Source organism: Mandrillus leucophaeus, unplaced genomic scaffold (genome assembly GCF_000951045.1).
Source record: "Mandrillus leucophaeus isolate KB7577 unplaced genomic scaffold, Mleu.le_1.0 Scaffold860, whole genome shotgun sequence".
In the NCBI taxonomy this organism is placed as follows: domain Eukaryota; kingdom Metazoa; phylum Chordata; class Mammalia; order Primates; family Cercopithecidae; genus Mandrillus; species Mandrillus leucophaeus.
Genome location: NW_012109364.1, coordinates 494,480 through 517,687, shown reverse-complemented (window position 1 = coordinate 517,687; position 23,208 = coordinate 494,480). Strand labels below are relative to the sequence as shown.

Sequence of the window (23,208 nt, the reverse complement as noted above, 5' to 3'; positions counted from 1 at the left end):
TAGTGGGTGTAAGGGAAAAGGCATCACACTACAATAAACAAACAAAAACATAACATGCATTCCTCATATTAGGTTAAAGACACCTTCAAATATTTTTCTCTTTTATACTTTTTTAAATTGTGGGTATTACAACTCCCACAAAAATGAGGTGCTGAATTCAGATACAGTAAGCAGGCACCATGCAAAAGCTGCCCAGTTTTGCCAATCAACCTCAATCACAATCTACAACATAGTCCCTGGGATGGCAGGCCCCATCTCAAGTGTGAAGAAACCGGCAAGTGAACAAAATGGTCTTCTCAACAGTATTTCCATGTAAACAATTAGGACACAACATTAGTTCAATTAGACAAGTTACTAACACACTGTGAAGGAAGAATGCATTTTCTTAATAGTAGTAGTCTTATTAGTTGAATAAACAATTTATGCAATGCAAATTTTGAATGTATATGCACACATGTGTACATGTAAGTATAATATATTTAGAAAGCAGACATATGACATTTTTTTCATGCTTGTAACCTGATGTTGTCAACAGGTCCACTCAAGTTACCTGGCTGTCTATCTTCTGCCTGACCCCTGAAGCGACGCCTGCGGCTACGATTGCGTCGCTGGGGTTTTTTTTCACTATCATCTGTAATTGCAAAGTTTACCATGAACTATTCTGACAAAAACAAACAAACAAACAAACAAAAAAACCTTTCCTTCAAAGATTTAAAGGTTAAAAATAAACTTTTAACTAAACACCAAAAATAAAACAACAAATGTTTACTGACAGGAAATACATTTTTGTAGCTTTCAGCATTCCAAATGGATTAAAAATGGAATTATCATCTGGAAATTCAGAGGGTTTTAACTCACAGTAAAACTCTCAGACTTAAACTGCCATCATTCAGGGACACAGTTTTCCTCTCTAGTACAGTTTGGTTTACACCGAAGTTAATGACATTTTAGCCCTTGAAAATTAATGCCTACTCTTGATATATATACCTTTACCAGTGTCATTTATAATTATTTTAAAAGAGGTAAGATGAAAGCCTGATTTTAGCTTGGGGACAATAAAAGCACTAAGTACCTTTCCGTACTGATTTAATGGCATCAAAGGGCACTTTAACCCTCCAAGTTTCAAATAATTTGGCTATAAGAAATCTGAGAACTAAACATTTAAGACAGACAAAAAGCTATCTACCTTGTTCCAAGTAAACACTAAGAAAAAGTCAATTTGTGAATTGCATACTTTCTTTGAAAAAAGCTTCATACACTAACAATAGTATACAATTTTTATATATATATATGTATTTCTTTTCCCTAAGTGCTTACATACCTAGCCCATTTTCATTAACTGAAGCTGTATCAGATTCAGTCATTCCATCCATAAGAACAGCATCTTCATCAGTCCTTCGTCTACGAGACCGCCTACGACGGTTAGTACTGTGATGAGATTCGCTGGCATCAGTGTCTGCAGTCTGATCTGATTCTGTATTATCAAGTAAGCTGTATGGATTGCTGTCTGGATCTTTGAGCACTATATTCATGTCAGAGGCAAGAAATATTCGTTTAAGAGGACTGCAATTATGAATGTTTGATCTATATTGAACTATATCAATTAATGATAAACTTCAATCTCCCCCAATAAAAATGCACTGTCTTCACATAAAATGTTTTCAATATTATTTACCTGGAAAATAACAAAGATAATTAAATATGATAAAACTTTAAGTGGTGATGAAAAATTAAAGCAGAAAGTGACCAGACATCTTGGCTTCCTAACATTTCCTGTGCCTTGTTTTTAAAATATACATTAGAAAATAGTGTATTACATGCTAATTCTGGCATTCACATTTCAAGGTTATCCTGCCCAGAGGCTAGAAAAACAAAAGTGAAAAGAAATAAATATTCGGCTGTTAAGAAATAATTATACGAAAGAGCTTTCGTCCCCGTAACTGAGTTCAAAATGACTGCAGCTTTCTTGTGTTGATGTTGATAGACTATTTCCCAAATAATACTCAATACCTACATTCCATGACATAATAGAAATCTGTAACTATGAACTGAAGCAATCAAAACAAGATGAAACAAAGCAGCCAATTAAATAAGGTTGAACTTCTAACTGGTTATGAAAGGAAAATGTTGAAACGAATGCTGACTAGTACTCCATCTTTAGAAACAACGTGTGAAGGTTAGGTGAAGGTAGAAAAGGAAAAACTGTTAAGGTATAATTCATAAGAAAAATACTCGTCTTACCTATGTGCATTTATTACCTCCAACAATCAAATTTATAGCAGAAATTCACCTAATTCCGATTTTTCCTAAGATTCCTTTGGTAACAGCTAGCAAGCTAACCATCTTTGCAAAAGACACTAAGCGTATCCATTAATCATAAAACACTAGGTCAAGTACATTTATTTTTCAGTTCAGTATACTGTAATTTTAATCACCTTGGTAACTGTACACAGTGTACTAAAATATAAAAACTATTTTCCTGAAAGCCTGTAAGTTTATTAGGGCTCAAAGAATATTACTGTGGAAAGTGAGAAAATCTAAACAAACAAAGAACAAGTTCCTAATTTTTGCCCTGATTTGTTCCAGTTTTTGTAATTTGTAAGCACAGCTGGCATCTTATTTAATGTATCTACACACACTTTCTATAATATTAAAATACTACATAAGTTTTCATGGGTATAACATTAAGGAAAGTGTGGGCTTCTTAAAGTGGTATACCATAATGATATGTTAAAGTTATATCCTTAATAGTCTATGTATCCCTGGCAATTATCCCCCTAGCCTGTTATGCTAACCAAGAATATTCTGGAAACTCCTACAACTTAATGTAAAGCATAAAAAAATTTTAGAAGACAGAATTAAGTAAAATGTTTCTTACACCCTCAAATCTTTAGTCATCCAAACACTCCTTTACAGCACAATTCCTCAAACGATTAAAAAACTTAGCTAATTCCACAATTTTTCCCTGTTCCCAAAGTACTATATAGTATAGCTAAGAACGCTCTTCACTTAGTTTTCAGTACTAAATATAGAAAAGTACTGACATCTCTCCGTGCATTAGAAATCTCTGGGTCTGTCTGGCAAACAAAAATACATAACCCAAAAATTCTAGGGAAAACAAAAAATTTCTAATTATATAAGCCTCCCAAACCTGAAGAGATAAACATCTGACCCTCATAATATAAAGAAAAGCTGTCAACTAAAGTTGTGACCAGAATATTCTAAGTAAACCTTCACTGAGAAACACTCTACAAGGGCTTTTCCTGATACTCTATATGATCCACTACCTTCTCTAAGACGCGTAGAAAGAGAAACTTCCAAAAATGGATGGCCCTGGGAGATGAACTAACTTGTGTAAAATTATACTGTTTACAAAGAATGGATGCTGACAGAGTATAGAAAAGACTACCAGAACTGATGGAGGATTTGCCACCTCGTGGTCCACCACGACCTCGACCCCCTGAAACACTTCTGCCTCTCCCTCCTGGGCGTCTCCTGCTGTCACGCTGATGTCGGCTGTCTCGATCATCTTCTCCTGCCAATGACCAATCACTCAGCTCATCTTTACGCTCAGATTCCGTTTCAGAGGGGTTAGACAGCTCAGAATTTGTACCTTGGAGAAGAAAAGAATATAAACCAATTAGATTTCTATAAAAAGAGGCTTTTAAAATGTTCAAAATTATTTCCTACAAATTGTTTAAATAAGCAATACCGTTTGGCTGCTTCAAAGAAAGATCCATGAAAGTTAAAATCAATCTGAAATGTACTAAGGAATAATCAAATATTGTTATACTATTAATATAGTATAGTATCTATTACTTAATACAGATTAAAAAATAAACTGATGTGCAGAAGGCTGCTCACTTCAAAACCAGCAGAAGAATCCCTCACTACAGTCTAAGATGGGCTATGTCATGTTATAGTCAAAGGTGTGACCATTCCATCAGCAAAAAAGGACAATATCCAGGAAATATAAAGTCATGGAAGTTAAAAAAACTAATGTGCAGAAATGCAGTTAACAGAAAAATTACAGAAAATACACGTAACATTAATTCCTGGGTTTTGGCACACACACACAAAAAAGAACAAACAGAGCATCCATCATGTATCAATATTAAAATGTACTTAATATGGATAGTCAAATGTTTCTGCTCATTTGGGTTTTAATAACCTAAATTATTCATACAATAAAAATAACTTCTATCCAATATTTGAGTAAATTAATCATATTTACAAAAATGAATAGTTTAACTGTATAGTGTATTTCACCATCATTTCACTGATTCTAGGGTATACTTTTCACATGTTAACATCTCTGAAATCAAGATATTTCTTATAATTGATGGCATCTTTATTATAAGCTTCCAGCTTATCATAGTAATTTTTCCAGTAGGTTGTATATAAAATGATAGCATGCTTTACTAGCATCTTAAATTGTGGTTTCTGCCATTAAAATTACTTTCACTTTCTGCTTTTTTTACTTTTACTTTTAGTGGCAAAAACCGCAATTACTTCTGCACCAACCTAATATGTGCAACAACTAAACAGAATTTAAGGTTTCTCTGAAACAGAAGGTCTCTCTCCTGACAACAGAACTAAAGCCATGACCAGTGAGACAAATACTCAGCATGCCTTTAAAAGTTTACAGACCATTTCTAACACTGCAACTATTGTAATGGTGACCTTTCAAAAATTTATTTAAACACTACAAAGATATCATCAGAAGCCTACAGTATCATTATTTAATAATTACTGTAACTAAAGTGTCAGATATGTATGACTCAATCACTATCATATTCATTTCTACTTGTTAGTTCTGGGATGTCACTTCCTCTTTCCCTCTTATATGACCAAATGTATCTCCTTCAGAGCCTAGTTCAATTTCTAACTCCAGACCACTGCAACTAAAACAGGCATCTCCCCATTTTTTGTTATCCTAAAATCGCCCCATATGTATCATAGACTATGCTGTGTTATTTTTCCTCCTTTGGAATTACTTCAAAATTGGTCTATGATAAAGGGTGGAACTCCATCTTACATGTCCTCAAATGCCTAGCAGAGTGTATAACAATTTTCTCAACCAAATAATTTGCTACATTATTTTGAAGTTCATTTGCTAAATTCTCAGGTAAGAGTGATGTCATGAAATACCTTGAAGTTCCCTATATTTAAACTCTGCAATCATTTGAGGAAAAATGAGCTCTTCAGACATAAAAAGTTTTAAGTATTAAGGTGCAGGGAATAAAATGTAAAGTTTTATACATGAAGGTATATGTATATATGTATATGAAGTTTTATACATGAAGGTGCCTACTCACTTCCTTTCTCCTTTAAAGGTAACTCTAGGATGCCTACCTTTTCTCCACATGTTGTTAACAATAGATTTAACTAGTCAATTATAAAAACAATTTGGTAATTAGTTGGATATGAGTTTTTTCAAAGAATACATCAAATTTCTATTATTCACTTTCAATTCTTTGTTGGGATTAGAATCTCGGGGAAGGGAATTAATCTCCCCTAACATTTATTTCACCAAATGACAAAAAGCACTTTATTAAACATGATGTTATAAAAGTTGCAATGAAGGCAATTTATCTCTCCTTGAATAGTGAAAAAAAAAAACCTTTCAGAACGTTTAAGAACTTCTGAATTTATTTACACACATATACCCTATCTGAAACCATTGCCAAAATTCAGGGCAAATAAAGAATACTTCATTTTGAAGACTCTCTCAAAAGTTCCTATTGAAGTATCCTTAGAAATCCAGACTAGTATTTATCTAACCCCGTGTCACAGCAAGTAAAGTCTTCCTTAAATTTAACCTACATATAGTATTCAAGATACTTAGAGGGAATGTCTAAATCATAGATTTCAGTAGGTAAAACAGATATTGAGGCTATAACCCCCAAAATTTTAATGAATTGGCTAGTGCTCAACATTATTCATATTAAATAATTCTTAATAACCCATATGAAATGTTTCTGTGATAGCAAAAAGGACCCTGCAAATGTGACTAAGGCTAAGGACCCTGAGATAGAGAGACTATCCTGGATAATCCAGGTGGGTCCAAACTAATCTCGCTTGGTCTTTAAAAGTAGAGAAACTTTCTCAACTACCGAAAGGGGAATCCCACCAGACCTTCCAGAAAGAAACGTAGCCCAGCTGACAAGATTTTAGCCCAGTGAGACCCATGTCAGCCTTCTAACCAACAAAACCATAAGGTAATAACTTTCTGTGGTTCAAGCCTCTAATTTTGTGATAATTTATTACTGCAATTGAAAACAAATACTCTAATGAATAATCAGGGAAACCATTTATTCCAACCCCTTAATTTTGTAAAATACAAGCTGGGGATTCAAAGTCTTTTTAAACAAGCTTTAAAAGTAACGACACCAGGCTAGGCATGGTGGCTCACGCCTGTAATCCCAGCACTTTGGGAGGCACGGTGGGCGGATCACCTGAGGTCGGGAGATTGAGACCAGCCTGACCAACATGGAGAAACCCTGTCTCTACTAAAAATACAAAATTAGCCAGGCGTGGTGGTACATGCCTGTAATCCCAGCTACTCAGGAGACTGAAGTAGGAGAATCACTTGAACCCAGGAGGCAGAGGTCGCGGTGAGCCGAGATCGCACCACTGCACTCCAGCCTGGGCAACAAGAGTGAAACTCTGTCTCAAAAAAAAAAAAAAAAGTAACGAGACATAATGACATCGTGTTTTTAACCAATTTTAAAATCATATTTTCCCCCTCAAACTTCTAAAATCACCTTATGAAGATGGTTTATATCATTTTCAATGGTTGTGCTAAGCTTAATAGCTAAAACTAATCATGTTTTATCAACTCCAAGAGGCCATCAATTTTAAGATATTATTTTATGTGTCATTAAAAAAGAAAATGTTGTTAAAGTTGTAAGATGTCCAATTTAACGCACATACCAACTTCGGAGATGTTACACTGGGAAATGTTTCTTATAGTTCCTATTAAACTAATAGAACTCATACTTTTTATATACATATAAAAAATCAACTAAAAGTCCCGCTCATATCAAGTATACATGAACATCTACAACCAAATTCAAATGGTTTTTCATGCTTTTCCAAGCCCACTCAGATTTGATAACTATTTCAAGAAATAAAATGTTATTAATTCCGCTAAGATTCAGAGCTAAGAGTGCCATCTACTGAACAATTTGCACAGCTTTCTTAAATCCAGATGATGTTTCTCTACCTCTCACATAAATTATCTACTCTCAACAAAAGCATTTTGCCAGAGTAAGCTCTCAATAAGCAGACTTCCCACAAAAGCTAATAAAATTATTCAATGAATTCATCATACTCTTCATCCAATAAGTTTGATTATCCATGCTAACAATGTATGGTTCAAAAATCAATGAGAATATATTTAATTTCTATGTGATTACTGGTTAACTGTCTTTTGCATTAAACATTTTCAGAAATATAATAACAGTTTGCAATTTTCATCCATTTATATGCTGAATACTTCTTTATTAGAATTTTGCTATTTAGGTTTCAATACTGCATTAAATAAAAATATATATGTAAGAAAATGAGAACATAAAGATATGATATTAAAGGGAAGGGACACAAACTTACAACTCTACAACAAATTGAAGGTAGTTCAGGTTTAATATAACTTTGTCAGCATTACATGATCCTTCAATTAAGCAGGAAATTTGCATTTATTTCTATATTCCTTAAATGCCTTACATTTTGGAAAATGTTTTGTATTTCCTCAAAAGAGAGTAAGTATAGGAGTGAAGAAAAGAAGAGGAAAAGAGAAAGAAAATGGGCGAAGGAAAAAAACAAATCAGGTCACTGCTAAGATCCAAGTCCAAATGTAGAAAAATGGAACAACTCCAAAGCTGAAGAAGAATAAGGGAGAATTTAGGATTAGAGAATTGTTGACTATCATCACTCCACTGTCCCCTTCCTACCTGGGTTATACCCAATCCTCACAGTGAAATATATTTTAGAAAATGTTCATTTATGAAGTGTTAAATTAGATTCTGGCTTTCAGAGCCTTCATTTTAGTGAAATGTTGTTAAACAAAGTAATTCCAGATGTGAGATGTTAATATATTCAAATATGCCAAATGAGTAAATAAAATATTTTTTAAAAGCTAGTAAAGACTTGCTATATGCAATCTTGGCAGTGATTCGCATACTTTTCATTTTTTATTTGAAGAGGGTAGACAAAAGATGATTCCTAAAAGTATCACCACCATTATTAGGTATTTACTAGGAAATGTATAAAACTGTACTAGCAAAGTATTTGAAAAACAAGTTACATATGTATTCTTTGTAAATATAATGAACATGACAATGAAATACCAACTTAAAAACATGCTTTGCTTCGTTACATAACTGCTTGGAAATTTTATATATTTTACTGTCATTTTAACGTATACCATCACTACTATTAAGACATGTACCAAACCTTCAAAACTACCTTCTACCCTCAAAGCCAAGATAATGAACTAATTATAAGAAAATGTGTTAGAGCACCTAAACTACTATTATTACTACTACAAAAAAAAAAGTTTTTTTTACCATAACCGGAGGTGTAATTAGGGCCCCGACGACCTCTGCCTCTTCCACTATAAGACCTAGAACCTTGTACAGAAGAGACGGTACTTTCATCAGTGGCATATCCTTTCTCTTTTTCAGGCCCTCTGGTGGAAGAAGGTCTGAAACCCATACCAATCTGTCGTAGCTGTTCATCAATCTGTAGGCGTTCCATTCTTAGCTGTTCTACTTCCTACAATCAAAACAAAAACGAGTAAGTCTTCTTATATATAACTTTTTGTCTTCCTAAAGCCTAGAGCTAGAGCTGTACTCCTTACCAAAACTGTGACCTTAGGGAAGTAGATGGTAAAGAGCATTGTGTTCCTAGTCAACAGAATTGATGAGGTCATTAGCTGTTTCAGTTCAACATTTACTGAACGGCCTAGAGTGTGCTGAACATGCTGCTGTAGGCATACAATATAAAAGAGGACATGGACTCTCCCCGATCAAGGGGATGTTTAACAGCTTTAAAATAAGTTATTTATTAAATAGCTAACAATTATACAATATTACCGGATTTTGCCCTCAAGGAGTTAGAACTGCTGAATGAGATACAGGCAGCATCTATGAAAGGTACTATTAACAAGCTACTTTCCTATCAAAGTAGACACACATGAGTTGTGACCTAGAAGGGCTGCTAGACTTGGTCATTCAGAAATTGAGGTCATTACAAGATGCAAAGGTTAGATGTCTAGAGAAAACTCTTTGTTAAAAGATGAGTTTTGAAAGATAAAGCACTGGCTTCAAAATGCCAGTTTTAATTGTGACTTTTCATATAAAGATGAATTTCAAAAGAAAAGAAATGACATTATCGGAGTGATCTCAAAATAGTAACAGCAGCAATGATACAATAGACTGGGAGGAAAACATACTAGAGGCAGAGAACAGGTGAGAATATTATACTTTAAAAAGAGAAACAGCAGGAATAAAAGGGAAAGAGCAGAAAATAAAATTAAAATGTTTAATAATTTATGGGTCATATTTTTCTAAAAACCCTTGCTCTTTATGTATCAACTCATATAGACTATTTTGTTAACAATGGTTACAAATTATCAAATAATGTCTATGGAGATGATGCAGATGATTTGCATAATGCCAAAGTTACCAAGGAATCCCAATGTCACTCCTGGTTCTGTACCCTATTTGTATGTAAAGTACAAAAGTAAAAACTAAATGGCTGCAGTATGAACATGCAGATAGATAAGTGATCTGAGAGTCAAACTGCATGAAGACAAAGGAAAGTAATCATTTCTTAAACAAGAAAGAAATATAAAAACTCAGAGAGAAGAGAAACTATGCACACAACGCCAATCACTTTAAGATGACAAAAGACTTTTTAAATTCTTATGTAGAAAAATGGCAAACCTGAAGCTGAATTAACAAAAATATTTAAAGATTTGAAGTTTACTTCAAATATAAAATGTTTAATGTGAGGACATTTAAAATTTGTAGCAAATGTACAACATTTATGTAGTAAATGCAGCAACAATATCAGAATATAGTATGAATCATATACAAACCTTTAGATAAGCAATATGATACTCTAAAAGAACTTGCACATTTCCAATGCTTTCTTTAGTGCCAACAAATACAAATGGAACCATACCCTGTTTAAAAAAAAAAAAAAAAAAAGTCTTCAGTGTTTAATATTTTAACAAAGTTCTAGTCTGAAAGTGACATGAAATTGACAGGCAGGCAGGCAGGCAGACACACACACACACACACACACAGAGGCAGGCAGGCAGACACACACACACACACACCCCCTACCTTTTTTTTTTTGAGATGACATCTTGCTCTGTTGCCCAGGCTACAGTGCAGTGGTGCAATCACAGCTCACTGCAGCATCAAACTCCTGGGCTCAAGTGATTCTCCTGTCTCAGCCTCCAGAGCAGCTGAGACTACAGATGCGTGTCACCACAACCAGTCATTATTTTTTATTTTTTGTAGAGACAGGATCTTGCTCTGCTGCCCAACTCCTTGTCTCAGGTGATCCTCCTGCCTTGGCTTCCCAAAGTGCTGGGATTACTGACTTCCCAAAGGGGTTACAGGCGTGAGCCACTGTACCCAGCCCCAATATACAATTAGGAAAACTCTTCTGAAACACGCAGCAACTTACATGTACTAAACTTCAAGATTTAAGGGGGAAAAAATGCTAAAATCCATATAAGTTGAAATACTCAGATTTTCGACCACTTGTCAGATTTGCACCCCAATTTACTGTTGTAAATTGTGTTCTGTGTGCTAAACACTTTAAAAATCATTTTTAAAAATCAGTTTATACCAAATTTTCTGATTTATAACCAATTTAATTTTCCAAGTATATAAATCAACTTTTAAAGTTAAAATGATTTTCCGGCAGGTCATGGTGACTCACACCTATAATCCTAGCACTTTGGGAGGCTGAGGCAGGTGGATCACTTGAGCTCATGAGTTCGAGACCAGCCTGGACAACATGGACAAACCACATCTCCACAAAATATACAAAAATCAGCTGGCACGGCAGCACATGCCTGTAGTCCCAGCTACTTGGGAGGCTGAGGTAGGAAGATAGCTTGAGCCTGGGAGACAGACATTGTCGTGAGCCAAGACTGTGCCACTGCCCTCCAGCCTGGACAACAGAGCAAGACTCTGTCTCCAAAAACAAAAATAAACAATTTTCCTTCAAACTGGCTATAAACTTACAGGCTAGATATATCATCTCAGTAGGTATAGCTTTAAAGCATAATAAAGCACATTAGCCCACTTATCCCTGCAGTATGTGCTCAGGTAACAAAATCTTAAGTGTCTGTGTACTACAAGAGGTACTTCCTTACCACTAAAAGAAATATCACCTCCAGAGCATAAATATTTACACAATGTAAAATTAAAGGAATTATTAAGATATGTAGAGGTAAATCAAAGTATTAGGTCAGACTTGGTTTACTTTGCTGAATTTCTGAATAAGAAGGTTTTTAAAAAGTGGCAGAAAAGAGAAATAAGATGGCACACTGTGAATTTTTCTTCTTTAAAGAAACATACTTCCAGCTTCTTAATGGCTGAGAAAAATGAGAGTAAAGCTTAACTCTCCCAATCAGTTTCCATGTCTCTCATTTTCTTCATTTTACAGAATAGTTTCTAACAGTTACTTAAACAGAATGGCTTAGGGATTTTTGGTTCTAAATACGAAACTAGGCATGGCTTAAGACATTTTAGTTCTATATATGACTCAATTATTTTCAAAGTAATTTTTAAGAGTAATGATTTTTAGATACAGTTGATTTAAAACTTAGGCAACAGGGCAAGTGCTAGGGATACAGCACAGAGGTTCCCAGTGGCTGTGAAGAAGTCATTTCAACTATGAAAGTGTGAAACAAGGGAAACTAATTTAAGATTAGGGAGTAGGGAAGTCTTAACACTGACCTCAGGAGTTTACAAGCAGATAAAAGGGCATTCAAAGTGAATAAAAAAGGAGGTGGGATGGCAAGGACCTAAAAAAAATCTTAAACATATAGCCTGTTTTCAGGTCTGTATTATGCATTTCATGTATTTTATTTCATGCTTTTAAAAATTAACTAAGAAATAGTATCCCAGTTTTACGGTTAACAAAATAACTTGCTCAAGTCATAAAATTAGCAATTGAGCCAGTCAATTTCATCTAGTTACCTAATTCCAAATAACATCTATTTGTTAACTGCCAGGATCTTCTGCTAAGGTGTAAGAATAAAGTTTCTGTTCTAAAGATAATCAAAAATCTCAGGAAAAAAAAAATTCTCATAAAAAACTCATTGTACAGCATTAATGATACCACCAAAAAACAGGAATTTTAAGGAGAAAGTGAATTATGCCACTCCAGGTGTGAAAAGTTAAGGGAATAAGAAAGAATATTGTTATGTAAAACAAATGTTAAAAATAAATAAAATTTTGCCAAATACATAAAGTCATTCCAGACAGATGACCTTCAGGGAGTAAGAGAAAATACAATGCCTTGACCTTGAATGGGAAATGTTATCACCTTTAGTTACCACCAAAGAAAAGGAATGGTAAACTTTAAAGAGTAAATGATTACTAATGAATATTAGTTCATTTTTCTAAGTTATTTTGGAGAAACTTAAAAGTTTTTTTTTTAATACTAAAAACTGATTATTTATACGTAATAGGTGACACTGAGATAATCACTTAGCACTAAGAAAAATCTGAATCCCTGTTCCTGACACCTTACAACAAACTGGAGCAAAAAGTTTATGCACTAAAAACCATCAACAACAAAAACAAGTGGAGATTAAGATCTCTGATCTAGGAACAGGAAAGACCTTGCCAAGCATGACAGAAAATCCAGTCATAAAGCAAAACCCTAAAAAATCCAACAATATAAAAATTTTTAAATGCCTGCTCAGGATAAAAAGAAATCAAGTCAAAAGAAACAAGCAATGGTCTTATCACCCACTGATACTAAAGACAAAAAATACATAAAGGACAAAAAGGTGGTTACAGAAAAATAAAAAAATGTCTTTTAAACATATAGAAAGATAAAGTGTACGCTTACTGTAACGGTATTAACTAAAATTTAATAAAACCTAGTATTGGTGAAGATGTGGAAAACAGACCTATTTCCTACACTGGTGGTGGTGATGTGTGAGAAAGTAATTATCAAGCTCTAAAAACTTAAATACTATAAAACCTTTGATCTATCACATCCACTTTGAGGAATTTCCTCTCCAGTTATAGTTGGCAAAGAGTCACAGGGGATGTTGACTGCAGCATTGTTTTTAATGCAAAATAAAAGCATACAAAGGTAGTTTAAACAGGTTAAAGCCTAGTAGGCATGGAGAGGAAAGGAGAGACATGTACAAGGCACAGATACACATTTATTTCTGATATTATACCCATTTGTATTATTCTAACCTTTACGTAAACTTTAATAATTAAAAACTCAAACTTAATTTTTTTAAGTTTAAATGTCTTAAAATATTTATCAAGTGCCCATTCTATTCAATTCATAGTCACAGGGGAGATTGGAGAATATGGAAGTTCAGGTTTGATTTCCTGATTTCAAGGAGTTCATAACTAGTTTGGAGACATATACCAGAAAACAAAACATAAGTAAGACTGAAAGACTATCATTAAAAACCCAATCATAAAGACAATAATTGCTATAGTATACATGCAGGAAAGGTCATCTCAGGCTAGGGAGAGATCACCAAAGTCTTTAGAGTAAACAAGTTACAGACTGAGTCTCCAACTTAAATTGTGACATGGTGGCTCCCAATAAGCCAATACCAACCTTCAGATTTATTTTAGCATGCAGTATTTTGAAAACTGAAAAATTCTGTATATTATAGGTTTCCTGCTTCTCAAAAAATACCATTGTAGCAACAAATAAGGCATGCATTCCCCATTAAGAAAGGCACTGTCCTTTCCATCCCTATCTTATACATTCCAACTTGCCTAATCACATAACTGCTTGGCCTCTGTAAGCATTTACGTCTCTTAACCCTGGCATAGAAATGACAGTAACAATGGCTAAAACTACAAACACAAGAAAGTACAGTAAATTCTTATTTATGAAGGAAACCAAGAAGAGTACACTTACTACAAAACAGTAAATACCGAAAAGCAACTGGGAATAAATCAAGCTAAGAGAAGACATTAATATCCAGCTTAGAAATTCATAGTTGACCAATTTAATGGCCCTGGCCAATAAATACTATGATTTTTCAGACCAACTGTTAGGCACTGGTTGTATGCCAAATGGTTCACCATTCATCTTACCGTTAGTTATACTAAGCATTAACGAAAACGATGACAATAATAATGGCATAAGACCATCAGTTTTAATCCTTATCTAAGCCATCTTAAAATAATGCAAAATGGGGCAGGAGTACTTATGAAGAATAAGTTATGCAAGATTTGCACTTTTTAAAGCAGTGCAGAATGAAATCACTGAAAATAGCATTCCAAGAGACAAGTATTCATCTGTATGATACCTAAATATTTGTTTTCCTCATTCATTCTTAGTATATTCACCTCCACATTCTAATTAAAAGGAATAAAGGAAGTGGCTATCTTTGACATCTTTACAACACTAAATACTTGGCTGGGCTAAATATATAGTTTTCTCTCTTTTTTAAAAGACTGATCCTCTATCCAACAGGTTAACAAACTCCCCATACAATACTCTATTGTGCAAAGCTCAAGAAGTTGTGAGTGTACTGCTTTCTGAGAGATGATTTTGTAAAAATCCTTGTCTTACATTCAGGAACACAAAGCTTAAGTATATAGAGTTGATCACTAAAGCCATCAATGTGAGATCCTTAAAATGATGTAAAAGGAGCAAAGAACAAAATTAGGGACAAAATATCAACATGTGGGAAGAAAGAAGACAAAAAATTTTAGAAAGCTACGACCAAAATAGCAACATAAAAGCATAAGGGGATTTCAATTAAGAAATAGTCAATACTTTCAGATTCTATAGCAACGTAAAAGCATAATGGGATTTCAATTAAGAAATGGTCAAGGCCGGGCACGGTGGCTCATGCCCGTAATCCCAGCACTTTGGGAGGCGGAGGCAGGCGGATCACAAGGTCAAAAGATTGAGATCATCCTGGCCAACCTGGTGAAACCCCATCTCTACTAAAAGTGCAAAAATTAACAGGGGGTGGTGGTGCACACCTGTAGTCTCAGCTACTCAGGAAGCTGAAGCAGGAGAATCGATTGAACCAGAGAGGCAGAGGTTGCAGTGAGCCAAGAATGTGCCACTGCACTCCAGCCTGGTGACAGAGTGAGACTCTGTTTCAAAAAAAAAAAAAAAAGAAAAAAAGAAATGATCAATACTTTCAGATTCTACAGCAATGTAAAAGCATAAAATGATTTCAATTAAGAAATAGTCAATACTTTCAGATTGTATAAAATAGTTAAGGAGAGTACAATCAACAATTCCTTTGTCAGCACAGTTTACAATGGCAAAGATATGGAACCAACCTAAGTGCCCATCAACCAATGAGTGGATACAAAAAAACTGTGGTATATATACACCATGGAATATTACTCAGCCATAAAAAGGAACGAAATAACGTCTTTTGCAGCAACTTGGATGGAGGCCATTATTCTAAGTGAAGTAACGCAGGAATGGAAAACCAAATATCGTATGTTCTCACTTCTAAGTGGGAGCTTAGCTATGAGGATGCAAAGGCCAAAGAATGCTATAATGGACTCTGGGGACTCAGCGGGGAGGAAGTTTGTGAGGGGGATGAGGGATAAAAGACTACATATTGGATACAGTGTACACTGCTCAGGTGATAGGTGCACTAAAATCTCAGAAATCGCCACTGAAGAACCTTCACCATGTAACCAAAAACCACCTGTACCCCAAAAACTATTGAAATTTAAAAAAAAAAAAGCTCTTCGGGAGTATCAAGTTCTACAGCTTTACACTCTGCGTATGAAAAATAACTGTTAAGATTATCAAATAGAAATCTTTGTATCAAAACTAACTTTTTTTACTGAAGTACTATCAAAACAACTAACAAGGCCCACACAGTAGAAAATGACTTTTTTAAGTGTATGAAATATTGTTATAAAAACATAATTTTTAAAAAGGAAAGAAAAACCCTCTGTATCAGATAAAACAGACAAAATGTTTACAATTATTAAGTTGGCCAAAAAAACAGGACATTTTAAAGAGGGAAAGAAATTACATTTTAAATACTTACGTCTTCTCTGGGTAATTTATTTTCATTGTCCCCTTCAATTCTTACTCGAACCACACCAGATTTGTCCACTATTTCTTGAATAACTTTGCCATTTTTTCCAATTACTTTTCCTTTAGTAAGAGAAAACAAATATAATGGTAAGCTAAAAATCAATTCTGCTATTCTTTCAATGTCAGCCCCAAATTACTTGTAACTTGCTACTAAATAACAACCATCAAGTGACGCTCCCATCTTTTTACTTTCAATTAACTCACCCTATAGACTACCAAAAAATTTTACCCTTGGTCTGAAACTTACTCCTCTTTCAGCATGCCTAAGGTTACTAACTGGGACTGACAAACAGTGCTCGCATGTAAGAAATTTTCAAAATCTAGACTTTAAAATATGCTTATATCATTTTCATATTTTTTAAACATCCAACCCATTTCAAAACCTTGGATATATACATAAAGGCAAAGAGAAAACTATTTTAATTTGGCATTAATCATTATCACTTTATTAATTCACATAAGTAACAAAATTCATCAATCTTGCTTTTATTTTCAAGTTTCTATCTGTAAAAGAGATTTCTATGACTTGAACATAACTTTAGAATGAATATTTACATGTATTACATTTTATACCAAGAAGTTTTTCAAGTACTTCACAGCTATATAAAAAAATGACATAAAGCATGCACATGATACGCTGTCTTGCTAAGTATAAAATACTGTAAAATGACATAAAATTCAAATATTTAACTTTTCTACACTTACAAGTCTGTCAAACAGCAGTTATTGAGTGTATTAACAAAGGGATCAAAAGGCTCTCTTTCCCTAAAGGACTATCTAAAGATCAGCATATACTCACATAAATAACAAAGCAACACTGAGTTGTGTACCTATTAACAAGTACTATTCAAGTAACTTTCACCATATGGAACAGATGTACCCCTTAATGAACAGCAACAGCATATTTGTTATCAAGTCCACATCCTCAATTTTTTAAATAAATCACTTTTCACAAAAACTTAAACCTTGGTTGAAGGGGTTAAAGTGGCAGATATTCCTGTTGCATGCCTGAACAGTTTCCATTAAAGAATAAGAACAATGAAACAGTAGACTGGTCAATACAATAAAAGGACTATAATGGGTTTTTCTCTCTTGTATTCCTACTCTCAAGCCTCCTTCCCCATTAATAACCCTAAATTTAAAAGCAGTAGCAATTGAACAGGTTAAAAAAAAAAAAGGAGGGCAGGGAATTCAAATGACGTGTATCTTCTCTGAGCAGCCCTAGCAGCAGCACATAAAAGCAACTTTCATTGTTAACACAGTGAAGCTCAAGCAGCAACTCCATCCTTGACCCTGCTAAAAACAAGCAAATGTCTTTCGAAAAACAAAGATCAGGTTGATACACCATATTCCTCCCCCAGAACTTCTGCCACTTCCTTCTTGTGAACTATACCAGTTTTGAGTGATCATCCATCACCCTTCTGGGGTCCTTGGCAGGAACCTACCTGCAAGTTTTATTTAGTCCCACCAGAGACCGTCAATATTTTATATGATCATTTCCATAGTTTAAATTCCAGACCATATTGACAAACTGAAGCAGACCTGCAGTATAAATTGAGCACTGAATATAAATGCTGAAGGGACAGAGAGAAGTGATTAAGGAAGGCTTCTGGAGGTGAAAGGTTTTGAACCATTTTCAAACCAATGTTCAGATATTTTTCCCTTTGATTTGGGAGGGGTGGGAATGGTCGTCTTAGAACTCTCAGAACATGAATGTATAAGGTAATCCTCTTTGGAACTTACCTACCAAGTGTTCTCATTCCCTTTTATTCCTCAGTTCTCTTTTTCTTTCATTTGGACTAAAAACGTACTATTTTTCAAAAGACTGCTTCATCCATAAAACATTATGGAGGGAAACATTGTACTTTTACACATGACAACCAACAGAAATTCTTGTACTAAGTTCCTGAGTATCTCACCAATGTGTAATAGTTACTGCTATTGTGTATTTCCTAAACAGCACACAACCCGCATCACCAAAGCCAACATAGACAGGATACAGGAAAAGAGACAACAGGTACTCACCACTTCACTGAATAAAGAGAACAGAGAACTACAAATATACCCAATTTTCTTATTTTTGAAATATCAGAAACTTTTACTCACAACACCTACTACAACTCTCTAAGACCAAGGCTATCTTTTATAACGGATAGACTTGGATTGAAAAGAAACCTGGTTCCCTTTCACAAATCCATTGCCAAATCATTTTTACAAGTGAGGAAACCTTAGTTAAGTTAAAGTTACATTCTGTACAGCAGCTACCACAATGTTAGTACTGACAGGTGTCAATAATTATGATTTTTTAAAAGGGCATCCTTTTCAAAAGCAGCTTATCAAAGGTGATTTCATTTGATACTGATAAACATTTGATAACATTGTGCACCTTACCTATGTATAATTATACAACATTCTTCAAGTTTATATTGAATTTTAACATCTCCTCTTTCCAGCAGTTCAGTCTATAGTGAACAATGGTATACCAAGAACTAATAAAGTAGAGCTTACACAATTGGCAGTAATGTCATACCTATCCAAATGTTTGAGCAGAACTGAAAGGCTTTTTACACCCGGGCGCGGTGGATCATGCCTGTAATCCCAGCACTTTGGGAGGCTGAGGTGGGCGTATCACAAGATCAGGAGCAGGAGTTCAAGACCAGCCTGGCCAATATGGTGAAACCACATCTCTACTAAAAATACAAAAATTAGCCACACGTGGTGGCAGGCACCTACAGTCCCAGCTACGCGGGAGGCTGAGGCAGGAGAATCGCTTGAACCCAGGAGGCAGAGGTTGCAGTGAGCCAAGAGTGCATCACTGCAACTGCACTCCGGCCTGGGTGACAAAGCAAGACTCCATCTCAGGGGGAAAAAAAAAAAAAAAAAAAAGGCTTTTTTCATAAATACTAACAGTTAAATTCCAAGACACAAATTTCTGTGTTTTAAACTACTTTTCCTGAATATTAATAAGTAGGAAAACTACTTTTCCTACTTATTAATGGCCAAAAAAAAAAATCTTTTTAGAATGGAAGTTTTTTTTTAAATTTTTCTATTAATGTTTGTTTTACACAATTTAACAAATAGGACGCCTGTGGCTAAACATTTCCTAAAGGCAGAATAAGCCACATTCTATAAATGGAACCCAAGAAGCTGAAAGTATTTCCTTAGCGTCAAAAAAAAATAATGAGAGATAATAGGCAACAAAAACTCATCCCCCTTCTAGTAAACTTCACTACATTATCTTGATGCTGCTTTTTATATTAAATGTTTAGAGAGTCAATTTTTAGTATAGTCACTGTGTACTTAACACATAACCAAAGCCTTCCCAATTGCCTCAAATAGCAAAAAGACAGACAGCATAGATATAGGGCATATTAATAACAGAGTTATAAATGAACTCACTCCAACCTATAATGCTCATTTAACCATAACTTCAAATGCAAATTCTTGTCACTTAACTATAATCCATGGGTACAACAGTTTCAACAATGGTGTCAAATAATTAACAGTGAAATCACTCCTCATATTATCATCCTTCTCTCCTGCCCACAAGTTCTTACCTTATTATTCTATGCCTTGTGACAACCTACTATTCAGGACCTACTGTGTAGAAATTTATTACCCTATTGTTAGTTCACTGTTACTTTTCTTCCACACTAAACAAAACAAATACCACAAATACCTTCTCAAAAAGTACTATCATAATTTTGATGAATATATATCAATGATAAAAAGAGAGTAAAGGAGTGAGAATAGGAAAGATCCCAAGGGATGAGAAGGCTGATGAAAAACTGTAATGACAAACTGTTATAAAAACTCTGGGCCTTATTAGTGGGTCATCTTGTACAGAAGAAACATCTTTACTTTTTAACATATGACAATAACAAGTTACACAAAATGTTATCACCAAAAAAAGAATTATTGCTATCTAAATAAATCTACACAAAACTGGAATAAGGTTATCAGACTACAAGACCAGTTTTCAATTAAGTCACTATATGTAACTAATGTTTAACTTATTTAACATTTAGTAAAAGTACCTACCAACGAGATTCCTAGGAACCTGAATAAAATCCTCCACAAATTCCAAGAAACCTCTAGCCTTTTTTACAGCATCAGCACTCTGTAGATGAGGGGAAAAGTAAAAATGAAATCCTGTTTCAATCTTGAAGCAACCCATAATCCAAAACAAAAAGATGAGAAAAGAGAAAATTCTGAATGATTATATTCTACTAAAAGATTATGCTCATTCCACTGGTGAGAGATTTCAGGTGAAGTGATTCACCAAGTACTTAAGAAAAAAATCATTTTTAAAAATCCCAAATCAGTCAGTACTATTAAAACCAAAAATAAAATAACATCTCTAAAATCTTTAAGCTGCTGAGAATTTTAGTGTCAGAGTTTAAATTACACAGCTGCTCAACAGCCAAAACTTTAACCCAATCCTAAATATACTAGTCTATACTCCCAGGTTGAAATTCTCATGTTAAGTGTTAACAATACAAATTGTTCAAATTGTCTGAATTATTTTATTTATTCTCAAAATCAGGTATATGACTTAAAAAGCTATTTTTGCAGATATGCATTTTTTAAAAGCACCCACTGGTAAGATCATCAAAATTCCTAATTTCTAATGAGTACAATTTTAAACGACTAGAGCTTTGGGAGTGAGTCTCTACATGGACTTTCTACTTCTCAATTAAGTCATTTTCATTTTTAATGTTTGTTATTTAATAATCACAGATAAGGCCAGATGCAGTGGGCTCACACCTATAACCCCAGCACTTTGTTTGGGAGGCCAATGTAGGAGGATCATTTAAGGCCAAGAGTTTAAGACTACTCTGGGCAACATAGGAAACCTCTCTCTCTACAAAATATATAGATACATATTTAAATTAGCCCAGCATGGCAGTACATGCCTATAGTCCTAGCTACTCAAGAGGCTGAGGCCAGAGGATGGCGTGAGCCCAGGAGTCTGAGGCTGCAGTGAGCTATGATCACACCACTGCACTCCAGCCTGAGCAAGGAGCCTGTCTCTAAAAAAATTAACAAAGCAAATAATTTTTTTAATTTTAAAACCATAGCTCAAATTATTGTGTGCATACTATGTGATATACCATACGCAATCAACATTTTGTATAATGTATCCAATCTTTAAGAACTATATTAAGGTAAGCACTATTATTATTTTATAATGAGAACACTTATACAAGGAAACAAAGTAACAAACTCCAAGCCTACTCAAAGTGGCCTACTTAAAGTGAATTCCAACCCAGGCAGTATAGCTTCAAAGCCCTTTTTTTTTTTTTCTCCTCCTTCTTCTCAACAAGACAGAACTTTGCTCTGTCACTCAGGCTAGAGGACAATGACGATCATAGCTCACTGCAGCCTCTCAGTCCTGGGCTCAAGTGATCTTCCTGCTTCAGCCTCCAAAATTGCTGGGGTTACAGACATGAGCCACAGTGCTTGGCTGCCTTAATTACTATGTTATACTGTCTACTTTTAAAGGTTTCAAAATTAAAAGTAAAGCCTCTAGTCAGCTTTACCATGTAAAAGAAGCTGTTCATAAGAGCTATGTATGAAAAGTCAAGACACAAAATTGTCATTCAAAAAAAACTCCAGGCCAGGCACAGTGGCTCATGCCTACAGTCCCAGCACTTTGCAAGGCTGAGGCAGGGGGAGTGCTTGAGCTCAGGAGTTCCAGACCAGCCTGTGCAACATGGCAAAACCTTGTTTCTTTAAAAAAAAAAAAAAAAAAAAAAAATCCAGTTACTCAAATTTGAAGGATGGTCTCAATTTACATACATAAAAATACAAATAAGGTGCGTGTATATGTATATATATAAATTTATATATATATTTTTAAACTCTACGTTGCTCTGGCTGGATTCAAACTCATGGGCTCAAGCAATCCTCCTGCCTCAGATTCCCAAGTAGCTGGGAATGCAAACGTGTGCCACTGCACCTAGCTGAATAACTTTTTAAAAATAACTTACTAATTTTCTACCCCTGCAAACGTCATGATTAACCAGTGACGAAGCATTATACAAATTCGAGTTCTAGAAAAGCTATTCTAATATATGCCATTTACTCCTGCCAGTGCCTGGCACACAGTAAACATTCCAAAAAAAAAAAAAAACAGTTGGAGAGATTATTTGTTATGGGTGTAAAACTGAATTAAATTCTGAAGCAGTTAAGAAACTTCAATTTTAAAAACTACATATTTAATTACTTAGTAAATCTTTCACTCCCCTCAATACAAAGTTAACTTCAATTCAGCTGCATAAGTAATGACTACTAGGCTGACTGATGCTAACTGAATAAATTCTACCTCAAAAATGTTTCACTGGGAAACTGGAATTTCAGATAAAAATATAATCAAACAATAGATGGTTAATACATTATAGTAAAGGCCAAGGCAGGAGAAAGAGAACTTACCTCTCCGTAGATTCTAAATGTTCCAGTATCTTCATCTAGCTCAATGGCGGTAACTCCAGGAACCTTCCTAGCTTGCTGAATGTTACTACCATGTGTTCCTATTGCCAGGCCCATTAAATCTTCTCTCACAACAAATTCCTCATGAAAAGCTGCTGCAAGCTGTTTTGTGCACTAATAAAAAAGGAAAATTAGTATTATAAAAGATCAAAATGCAAAATGGCTTTTTTGTATGGTTTTTTTTCAGACAGGGTCTCACTCTGTCACCAAGGCTAGTGTGCAGTGGCATGATCATGGCTCACTGCCACCTCCATCACCTGGGCTCAAGCAATCGTCCCACTTCAGCCTCCTGAATAGTTGGAAATACAGGCACGTACCATTGAGCCCAGCTAATTTTTTATTTTTTTTATTTTTTGAAGAGACGAGCTCTCACTATGTTACCCAGGCTGG

General features: G+C 34.7%; 1 protein-coding gene across 5 annotated transcripts in view; it reads right to left on the bottom strand.

Moving 5' to 3' along the window:
- The window catches only part of FXR1 (fragile X mental retardation, autosomal homolog 1), a 68,400-nt gene that overhangs the window by 7,935 nt on the left and 37,257 nt on the right, over window positions 1–23,208 (bottom strand). For 3 of the 5 annotated variants that reach the window (XM_011968860.1, XM_011968861.1, XM_011968863.1), the window contains 8 exons: window positions 22,762–22,932; window positions 20,368–20,446; window positions 16,277–16,386; window positions 10,106–10,192; window positions 8,721–8,778; window positions 8,571–8,633; window positions 3,410–3,613; window positions 1,322–1,522 (listed from right to left, as the gene is read on the bottom strand). In XM_011968860.1, the coding sequence (XP_011824250.1) occupies window positions 1,322–1,522; window positions 3,410–3,613; window positions 8,571–8,633; window positions 8,721–8,778; window positions 10,106–10,192; window positions 16,277–16,386; window positions 20,368–20,446; window positions 22,762–22,932 (973 nt within the window). Of the gene's footprint in view, window positions 1–550; window positions 632–1,321; window positions 1,523–3,409; window positions 3,614–8,570; window positions 8,779–10,105; window positions 10,193–16,276; window positions 16,387–20,367; window positions 20,447–22,761; window positions 22,933–23,208 lie in introns of all 5 variants that reach the window. The other 2 variants (XM_011968859.1, XM_011968862.1) reach the window with 2 other exon arrangements.